General features: G+C 47.4%; 1 protein-coding gene across 1 annotated transcript in view; it reads left to right on the top strand.

The window, feature by feature from the left end:
- The first annotated feature begins 8,380 nt into the window (after positions 1-8,380).
- The window catches only part of LOC118401144 (transcription factor Maf-like), a 65,222-nt gene continuing 62,164 nt past the window's right edge, over positions 8,381-11,438 (top strand). Inside the window, exon 1 of the mRNA XM_035798419.2 lies at positions 8,381-9,817. Within this exon, the coding sequence (XP_035654312.2) occupies positions 8,841-9,817 (977 nt within the window). The 5' untranslated portion in view covers positions 8,381-8,840. The remainder of the gene's footprint in view (positions 9,818-11,438) is intronic.

Genomic DNA, 11,438 nt, shown 5'->3' with positions numbered 1-11,438 from the left:
CTTAACACTACCTTGTCCCATGGCTTAACCTACCTTGTCCCATGGCTTAACCTATCCTGTCCCATGGCTTAACCTACCCTGTCCCATGGCTTAACTTACCCTGTCCCATGGCTTAACTTATCCTGTCCCATGGCTTAACCTACCCTGTCCCATGGCTTAACTTACCCTGTCCCATGGCTTAACTTACCCTGTCCCATGGCTTAATGTACACTGTCCCATGGCTTAACTTACCCTGTCCCATGGCTTAACTTACCCTGTCCCATGGCTTAATGTACCCTGTCCCATGGCTTAACTTACCCTGTCCCATGGCTTAATTTACCCTGTCCCATGGCTCAACTTACCCTGTCCCATGGCTTAATGTACCCTGTCCCATGGCTTAATTGAACCTGTCCCATGGCTTAACCTACCTTGTCCCATGGCTTAATATACCCTGTCCCATGGCTTAATTTACCCTGTCTCATGGCTTAATTTACCCTGTCCCATGGCTTAACCTACCCTGTCCCATGGCTTAACTTACCCTGTCCCATGGCTTAACTTACCCTGTCCCATGGCTTAATTTACCCTGTCTCATGGCTTAATTTACCCTGTCCCATGGCTTAACTTACCCTGTCCCATGGCTTAACCTACCCTGTCCCATGGCTTAACCTACCCTGTCCCATGGCTTAATTTACCCTGTCCCATGGCTTAATTTACCCTGTCCCATGGCTTAACCTACCCTGTCTCATGGCTTAACTCACCCTGTCCCATGGCTCAACTAACCCTGTCCCATGGCTCAACCTACCCTGTCACATGGCTTAATTTACCCTGTCCCATGGCTTAACTCACCCTGTCCCATGGCTTAATTTACCCTGTCCCATGGCTTAACTCACCCTGTCCCGTGGCTTAATTTACCCTGTCCCATGGCTTAATTTACCCTGTCCCATGGCTTAACCTACCTTGTCCCATGGCTTAACCTAACCTGTCCCATGGCTTAACCTACCCTGTCCCATGGCTTAACCTACCCTGTCCCATGGCTTAATTTACCCTGTCCCATGGCTTAATTTACCCTGTCCCATGGCTTAACCTACCTTGTCCCATGGCTTAACCTAACCTGTCCCATGGCTTAACCTACCTTCTCCCATGGCTTAATTTACCCTGTCCCATGGCTTAATTTACCCTGTCCCATGGCTTAATTTACCCTGTCCCATGGCTTAACCTACCCTGTCTCATGGCTTAATTTACCCTGTCCCATGGCTTAATTTACCCTGTCCCATGGCTTAACTTACCCTGTCCCATGGCTTAACCTACCCTGTCCCATGGCTTAACCTACCCTGTCCCATGGCTTAACTTACCCTGTCCCATGGCTTAATTTACCCTGTCCCATGGCTCCCCTGTCCCATGGCTTAACCTACCTGTCCTGGCTTAACCTTTCCCATGGCTTAACCCTGTCCCATGGCTTAACCTACCCTGTCCCATGGCTTAACCTACCCTGTCCCATGGCTTAACCTACCCTGTCCCATGGCTTAACTTACCCTGTCCCATGGCTTAATTTACCCTGTCCCATGGCTTAACTTACCCTGTCCCATGGCTTAATTTACCCTGTCCCATGGCTTAACTTACCCTGTCCCATGGCTTAATTTACCCTGTCCCATGGCTCAACTTACCCTGTCCCATGGCTTAATGTACCCTGTCCCATGGCTTAATTGAACCTGTCCCATGGCTTAACCTACCTTGTCCCATGGCTTAATATACCCTGTCCCATGGCTTAATTTACCCTGTCTCATGGCTTAATTTACCCTGTCCCATGGCTTAACCTACCCTGTCCCATGGCTTAACCTACCCTGTCCCACCCTGTCCCATGGCTTAACTTACCCTGTCCCATGGCTTAATTTACCCTGTCTCATGGCTTAATTTACCCTGTCCCATGGCTTAACTTACCCTGTCCCATGGCTTAACCTACCCTGTCCCATGGCTTAACTTACCCTGTCCCATGGCTTAATTTACCCTGTCCCATGGCTTAACCTACCTTGTCTCATGGCTTAACTCACCCTGTCCCATGGCTCAACTAACCCTGTCCCATGGCTCAACCTACCCTGTCACATGGCTTAATTTACCCTGTCCCATGGCTTAACTCACCCTGTCCCATGGCTTAATTTACCCTGTCCCATGGCTTAACTCACCCTGTCCCATGGCTTAATTTACCCCTGTCCCATGGCTTATTTACCTGTCCCATGGCTTACCCTGTCCCATGGCTTAACCTACCTTGTCCCATGGCTTAACCTAACCTGTCCCATGGCTTAACCTACCTGTCCCATGGCTTAACCTAACCTGTCCCATGGCTTAACCTACCCTGTCCCATGGCTTAATGGCTCAACCTACCCTGTCCCATGGCTTAATTTACCCTGTCCCATGGCTTAATTTACCTGTCCCATGGCTTAACCTACCTTGTCCCATGGCTTAACCTAACCTGTCCCATGGCTTAACCTACCTTCTCCCATGGCTTTACCCTGTCCCATGGCTTAATTTACCCTGTCCCATGGCTTAATTTACCCTGTCCCATGGCTTAACTTACCCTGTCCCATGGCTTAACCTACCCTGTCCCATGGCTTAACCTACCCTGTCCCATGGCTTAACCTACCCTGTCCCATGGCTTAACTTACCCTGTCCCATGGCTTAACTTACCCTGTCCCATGGCTTAACTTACCCTGTCCCATGGCTTAATTTACCCTGTCCCATGGCTTAACCTACCCTGTCCCATGGCTTAACCCCTGTCCCATGGCTTAACCTACCCCATGTCCCATGGCTTAACTTACCCTGTCCCATGGCTTAATTTACCCTGTCCCATGGCTTAACCTACCCTGTCTCATGGCTTAACTCACCCTGTCCCATGGCTCAACTTACCCTGTCCCATGGCTTAACCTACCCTGTCACATGGCTTAATTTACCCTGTCCCATGGCTTAACTCACCCTGTCCCATGGCTTAACTTTATGGCTTAACCTGTCCCATGGCTTAACCACCCTGTCCCATGGCTTAATTTACCCTGTCCCATGGCTTAACCTACCCTGTCCCATGGCTTAACCTACCTTGTCCCATGGCTTAACCTAACCTGTCCCATGGCTTAACCTACCCTGTCCCATGGCTTAATTTACCCTGTCCCATGGCTTAATTTACCCTGTCCCATGGCTTAACCTACCTTGTCCCATGGCTTAACCTAACCTGTCCCATGGCTTAACCTACCTTCTCCCATGGCTTAATTTACCCTGTCCCGTGGCTCAACCTACCCTGTCCCATGGCTTAATTTACCCTGTCCCATGGCTTAACCTACCCTGTCCCATGGCTTAACTTACCCTGTCCCATGGCTTAATTTACCCTGTCTCATGGCTTAACCTACCTTGTCCCATGGCTTAAAATACCCTGTCAATGGCTTAACTCACCCTGTCCCATGGCTTAACTTACCCTGTCCCATGGTTTAACCTACCCTGTCCCATGGCTTAACCCACCCTGTCCCATGACTTAACCTACCCTGTCCCATGTGTTAACTTACCCTGTCCCATTGCTTAACTCACCCGGTCCCATGGCTTAATTTACCCTGTCCCGTGGCTTAATTTACCCTGTCCCATGGCTTAAGCTACCCTGTCCCATGGCTCAACCTACCCTGTCCCATGGCTTAACTTACCTTGTCCCATGGCTTAACTTACCCTGTCCCATGGCTTAACCTACCCTGTCCCATGGCTTAACCTACCCTGTCCCATGGCTTAACTTACCCTGTCCCATGGCTTAACTTACCCTGTCCCATGGCTTAATTTACCCTGTCCCATGGCTTAACCTACCTTGTCCCATGGCTTAACCTAACCTGTCCCATGGCTTAACCTACCCTGTCCCATGGCTTAACCTACCCTGTCCCATGGCTTAATTTACCCTGTCCCATGGCTTAATTTACCCTGTCCCATGGCTTAACCTAACCTGTCCCATGGCTTAACCTACCTTCTCCCATGGCTTAATTTACCCTGTCCCATGGCTCAACCTACCCTGTCCCATGGCTTAATTTACCCTGTCCCATGGCTTAACCTACCCTGTCCCATGGCTTAACTTACCCTGTCCCATGGCTTAATTTACCCTGTCTCATGGCTTAACCTACCTTGTCCCATGGCTTAAAATACCCTGTCCCATGGCTTAACTCACCCTGTCCCATGGCTTAACTTACCCTGTCCCATGGTTTAACCTACCCTGTCCCATGGCTTAACCCACCCTGTCCCATGACTTAACCTACCCTGTCCCATGTGTTAACTTACCCTGTCCCATTGCTTAACTCACCCGGTCCCATGGCTTAATTTACCCTGTCCCGTGGCTTAATTTACCCTGTCCCATGGCTTAAGCTACCCTGTCCCATGGCTCAACCTACCCTGTCCCATGGCTTAACTTACCTTGTCCCATGGCTTAACTTACCCTGTCCAATGGCTTAACCTACCCTGTCCCATGGCTTAACCTACCCTGTCCCATGGCTTAACTCACCCTGTCCCATGGCTTAACCTACCCTGTCCCATGGCTTAACTTACCTTGTCCCATGGCTTAATTTATCCTGTCCCATGGCTTAACCCACCCTGGCCCATGGCTTAACTAACCCTGTCCCATGGCTTAACCCCTGTCCCATGGCCTTGTCCCATGGCTTAACCTACCCTGTCCCATGGCTTAATTGTCCCACTTAACTGTCCCATGGCTTAACCTACCTGTCCCATGGCTTAACCTGTCCCATGGCTTAACCTACATTGTCCCATGGCTTAACCTACCCTGTCCCATGGCTTAACCTACCCTGTCCCATGGCTTAACCTACCCTGTGCCATGGCTTAAAATACCCTGTCCCATGGCTTAACCTACCTTGTCCCATGGCTTAAAATACCCTGTCCCATGGCTTAACTCACCCTGTCCCATGGCTTAACCTACCCTGTCCCATGGTTTAACCTACCCTGTCCCATGGCTTAACCTACCCTGTCCCATGGCTTAACTCACCCTGTCCCATGTCTTAACTTACCCTGTCCCATTGCTTAACTCACCCTGTCCCATGGCTTAATTAACCCTGTCCCGTGGCTTAATTTACCCTGTCCCATGGCTTAACCTACCATGTCCCATGGCTCAACCTACCCTGTCCCATGGCTTAACCTACCTTGTCCCATGGCTTAATTTACCCTGTCTCATGGCTTAACCTACCCTGTCCCATGGCTTAACTTACCCTGTCCCATGGCTTAACTCACCCTGTCCCATGGCTTAATTTACCCTGTCCCGTGGCTTAACTTACCTTGTCCCATGGCTTAATTTACCCTGTCTCATGGCTTAACCTACCCTGTCCCATGGCTTAACTTACCCTGTCCCATGTCTTAACTTACCCTGTCCCATGGCTTAACTCACCCTGTCCCATGGTTTAACCTACCCTGTCCCATGGCTTAACCTACCCTGTCCCATGGCTTAACTTGTCCCACTTACCCATGACTTAACCCCTGTCCCATGTCTTAACTTACCCTGTCCCATGTCTTAACTTACCCTGTCCCGTGGCTTAACTCACCCTGTCCCATGGCTTAATTTACCCTGTCCCGTGGCTTAATTTACCCTGTCCCATGGCTTAACCTTCCCTGTCTCATGGCTTAACCTACCCTGTCCCATGGCTTAACTTACCCTGTCCCATGGCTTAACTTACCCTGTCCCATGGTTTAACCTACCCTGTCCCATGGCTTAACCTACCTTGAACCATGGCTTAACCTACCTTGTCCCATGGCTTAATTTACCCTGTCCCATGGCTTAACCTACCCTGTCCCATGGATTAACCTACATTGTCCCATGGCTTAATTTACCCTGTCCCATGGCTTAACCTACCCTGTCCCATGGCTTAACTTACCCTGTCTCATGGCTTAACTTACCCTGTCCCATGGCTTAACCTACCCTGTCCCATGTCTTAACTTACCCTGTCCCATGGGTTAATTGACCCTGTCCCATGGCTTAATTTACCCTGTCCCATGGCTTAATTTACCCTGTCCCATGTCTTAACCTACCCTGTCCCATGGCTTAATTTACCCTGTCCCATGGCTTAACTTACCCTGTCCCATGGCTCAATTTACCCTGCCCCATGGCTTAACCTACCCTGTCCCATGACTTAACCCTACCCTGTCCCATGGCTTAATTTACCCTGTCCCATGGCTTAACCTACCCTGTCCCATGGCTTAACCTACCCTGTCCCATGGCTTAACCTACCCTGTCCCATGACTTAACCTACCCTGTCCCATGGCTTAACCTACCCTGTCCCATGGCTTAACCTACCCTGTCCCATGGCTTAATTTACCCTGTCCCATGGCTTAATTTACCCTGTCCCATGGCTTAACCTACCCTGTCCCATGGCTTAACCTACCCTGTCCCATGGCTTAATTTACCCTGTCGCATGGCTTAACCTACCCTGTCCCATGGTTTAACCTACCCTGTCCCATGGCTTAATTTACCCTGTCCCATGGCTTAACCTACCCTGTCCCATGGCTTAACCTACCCTGTCCCATGACTTAACCTACCCTGTCCCATGGCTTAACCTACCCTGTCCCATGGCTTAACCTACCCTGTCCCATGGCTTAACCTACCCTGTCCCATGGTTTAACCTACCCTGTCCCATGGCTTAATTTACCCTGTCCCATGGCTTAATTTACCCTGTCCCATGGCTTAACCTACCCTGTCCCATGGCTTAACCTACCCTGTCCCATGGCTTAACCTACCCTGTCCCATGGCTTAACCTACCCTGTCCCATGGCTTAACCTACCCTGTCCCATGGCTTAACCTACCCTGTCCCATGGCTTAATTTACCCTGTCCCATGGCTTAACCTACCCTGTCCCATGGCTTAACCTACCCTGTCCCATGGCTTAACCTACCCTGTCCCATGGCTTAACCTACCCTGTCCCATGGCTTAACCTACCCTGTCCCATGTCTTAACCTACCCTGTCCCATGGCTTAACCTACCCTGTCCCATGGCTTAACCTACCCTGTCCCATGGCTTAACCTACCCTGTCCCATGTCTTAACCTACCCTGTCCCATGTCTTAACCTACCCTGTCCCATGGCTTAACCTACCCTGTCCCATGGCTTAACCTACCCTGTCCCATGGCTTAACCTGCCCTGTCCCATACCTGGGGTAAGTTTAGCCAAGAGACCAGTTTTTTTGGACCAGCTATGTTTTCAAAACTGTATTGTTTACATTAACTATTTCCAGAGATACACAACATCCTGAAATATATATAGATATCTTTGTGAAGAAAGAATACTTGATTTCCCTTGACGGAGTGAGGCTGAATGTAAAAATGACTTAATAATCTCCCCTAATATGTGTTATTGTCAAGCAAATTAATGATAAACAGAAACAGAGAACCCTTGTATCTTCAGAGAGGATCATATCACCCACCTGCCATTTCTTATGTTCGTTACCGAGGCCACTGTCTTATTCCAAAGGGTGGCGCTGTTGGGTTTGCTAACAGCCATTCACATGGCCGGACCCATACTTTCACAACCCTATCGAAAAAAACACAAGTGTACAGTACTTTAAATGACTTCCCTGACCAAGAACTGCTACCAGAGAATATGAAAATCGTCAAAGAAAATACGTAGCCTATCAGTAGAACATAGAACGCATAATTGAACATGTCCATAAGGCCAGAGTTGTATAAATTGCTCTGAATTAGGTTTCATACACGTATAGGCTGAGATAAGTGAGTGCAATTTGACTGGTAAATGTTCCAAGATTAAGTGGTGTTTAAGTTAATGTACCTACATCGTTCCACAATGAAATACATATTAGTTCTAAATATTTACACGCAACATAATATTCCTAGGGCCTACTAACTACCACCTAACACTACCCTGATATTATAAGCAATTGGATATCTTATATTCGTTTTACAACCCCAATGTTTAAAAGGTATAGCCTATACCTCTTTGTTATGCTGAAAAAAATAGCCTACAGTTTGATTGATTAACGTCAATAGTGTCATAAACTTCTGTAAATCTATTGATAAGGTAGCTAATAGACAATTAACTGTCTTTTCTATGTTGCTTATAGCCTATGTAGGTATTTATAGACAACTGTATTGAAAGAAACGGGATGAACATCTACCTGTTGAAAATCGTAATAACAAATAGGCTATGTATTGTAGTTTTTCTTTATTTTGTTTTCACTGTCTTTAAATTCTAGTCCGGAGAGAGTTAACTGATAGGCTCGGTGCTTTCCCAAAATATTGGATCATCTAATATTATGTTAATTGTCCCTCAGAGCGAGATAGCCCATTGGATGTGAGTCCAATACCATTTCATATTTGAGCCCTGACGTCAGGACGCCTATAAAAGTCAGCAATGCATTTAAACTCGTCTGCGGGGGTTGATCCCTTTAAAAAAAATCTCTCTCCGTCAAGCCTGGCGTGGAGTTTTTTTTGTATTATTCTCTTCAAGGCACGAATTTGCCAGTGACACCTCACGTGAACCTCCTTCAATTTCGCGCACTAATCCTAAAAGAAGGCATGAAGTGTTAAATGTTAGAAACACACAGAACCGCGTGCAGACAAGGAGAGAGAGGGCGAAAAACGAGAGAGCGACGCACGCGCTGTTCTAGTGCGTCTGTGCAAACACTGCGTTAAAGAGAGAGAGAGAGAAAAAAGATCCAATTTCAAAAACCAAAAACGTGCGCAGCACAATTAGGCTAGAAAACCCCCTGTTTTTTCCACATTTTTAAAAAAATAAAATAAATAAAGAAATCAAGCTGGCTCAGTGCGTGTCACCGCAGCCCGCTTTGACAGGTGCTGCTCAACCCGTTTGGAGGACTGCTGTCAGCAGCAGCAGCAAAAGGATGGCATCAGAACTGGCAATGAGCAACTCCGACCTGCCCACCAGTCCCCTGGCCATGGAATATGTTAATGACTTCGATCTGATGAAGTTTGAAGTGAAAAAGGAGCCGGTGGAGCCGGATCGCAGCATCAGCCAGTGCAGCCGTCTGATCACCGGGGGATCCTTGTCTTCCACCCCGATGAGCACGCCTTGCAGCTCGGTTCCCCCTTCCCCAAGCTTTTCGGCGCCCAGCCCGGGCTCCGGGAGCGAGCAGAAGGCTCACCTGGAGGATTTTTACTGGATGAGCGGCTACCAACAGCAGCTGAATCCCGAAGCGCTGGGCTTCAGCCCCGAAGACGCGGTAGAGGCGCTGATCAGCAGCAGCCACCAGCTCCAGTCCTTCGATGGCTATGCAAGAGGGCAGCAGTTTGCCGGGTCGGCCGGGGCAGGAGGCGGCATGGCCGGGGAGGAGATGGGCTCAGCAGCCGCTGTGGTATCGGCTGTTATCGCTGCAGCAGCAGCGCAGAACGGAGGTCCCCACCACCACCACCACCATCACCACCACGCCGGGGGACACCACCCCTCCACCGGGGTCCCGTCCAACGCTAGCTCAGCGGGCAGCCACCAACACATGGGACACCTGGACCTGGACGACCGGTTTTCGGACGACCAGCTGGTGACCATGTCAGTACGGGAGCTGAACCGACACCTCCGCGGGGTCAGCAAAGAGGAGGTGATCCGGCTGAAACAGAAGAGGAGGACCCTAAAGAACAGAGGCTATGCCCAGTCATGCCGCTACAAGCGGGTCCAGCAGAGACATGTTCTGGAGGGTGAGAAGACGCAGCTGGTCCAGCAGGTGGACCACCTCAAGGCGGAGATGTCGCGGCTGGCCAGGGAGAGGGACGCATACAAGGACAAGTACGAGAAGCTCATCACCAACGGCTTTCGAGAAAACGGATCCAGCAGTGACAACACCCCCTCATCCCCAGAGTTCTTCATGTGAGTTTCACAGTTTAGAAAATAGTCACTTTTTTTTAAAGAGGAAAATAAACTGTTGTTAATTTTGTCAGGATCGTAAAGTTTCCGTGGGTAAAGGTGGGGATTGGCAAAGACACAAATTAATATTTTTTTTAATTTTCTTTACACATTTTGTGGTGATATTTAATGAGAATGCGGTTATGTAAATGTTCCGTTTTAAATTAGGTTTGTGGATTACATTGTTAGAAATAGCCTGTATAGATCTTATTCGTTGTGTTTTGCCGTCGTTATTTTGTATTTTAAAAAGGATAAAGAAAACATTTGTGTGCATTTTGTTTCGTGGGGCATCTCCCACAAAAGTGTCAAGTGATCATTAATAATATGTGCTTACAAAACTTGCTCAATCGGCCTAAATCTTAAATTTAGGCCTACAGTACATGTAGTCAAATTTAACTGAAATGTAACTCTTAAATATTTATTTTGTTTTAATATATTCTTTGTAGGCTATAATTTACCCCATTTTCATATAATCTATGTTTTTCATGTTTTGAGCATTCAAACAGTAAGCCTATGGCATAATATAGACGACGTTATAGAGCCTAAATCAATCATGCAGGTCATGTGCGGTATTTTGGTGTCCTTTCGGGAATAGTTTTGTTACATTTTCTTGGATGACAACTGCATGTTATGTATTTATATGGACTCATCGCTTTTTGTGGGATTTGGGACCAAACATTGTGAGGGACTTCATCCTCCATCAGTCTCCTCAACCCTGAACTCAACTCACCTCTCCTCTCATCCCCTCCTCACCTCTCGCAGTCCCTTCTGACATTGAGCCTCATTCTCTACACACAAAGCCGCTGACGCATTACCTTTCACTTGCCAGGCTAGGATTATGCCTGGAGAAAGACAGACAGGACATTTGGAATTCTATCTTCTCTTGAACGGAGTTCTGTGTGTTACACGGTCGTGCATGTAGCGGTGTGTAGCCCACTATTCATCTGATGGCCTTTTGTAGCCTATATATAGATTCCTGTGGATTCCTTTATAATTTAAAAAGGCATATTTTAATTCAGTGATTATTCAGTCAATGTGGTTTTTGTTACGCAACAGGTTGCTTTTTATGTTTGAATATTGTAACATTATTTAGATTATATGTAGGCATACGTTTGTATAATTTTTGTACAAATGCACTAAATTATTTTCCTTCTTCTTTTCTTGTCTTTGATACAAGTATCGAAGAAGGAAATGACATAAAGGACAAATGAGATATAGGTTTAAATGCATACTCTTAAACCAGGTACAGCTTCGGTCTGTCTTTATCAAAAGTGTGATGACGAATCACCATTAAGAGGTGGGAAATCTCTTCATCTGAAATGTGTCATTCTCTGAAAAAGGAAGGAATTGCTGGACTGTAATTGCACGCATGTTACCCGAAACCCGGTGGGTCTAAACCGATCGGAAAAAACTGTTCACTGCTGGGAATTGTTGGAAATATTTAGGTGATATTCAATAATTTTAATGTTGCTATATAAAATGTAATCATGGTGAACTATGGATATATTCTTAAAAAGATCCCGGTGTCTAAGGAAATGACTTAAACATTGTTTGGACAACACAGTGTTCAAACTGGAATATTCAA

This window comes from Oncorhynchus keta, chromosome 22, assembly GCF_023373465.1.
Source record: "Oncorhynchus keta strain PuntledgeMale-10-30-2019 chromosome 22, Oket_V2, whole genome shotgun sequence".
NCBI classification, from domain to species: Eukaryota; Metazoa; Chordata; class Actinopteri; order Salmoniformes; family Salmonidae; genus Oncorhynchus; species Oncorhynchus keta.
The sequence above is the reverse complement of the archived record's forward strand: the minus strand, read 5'-3'. Positions and strand labels throughout refer to the sequence as shown.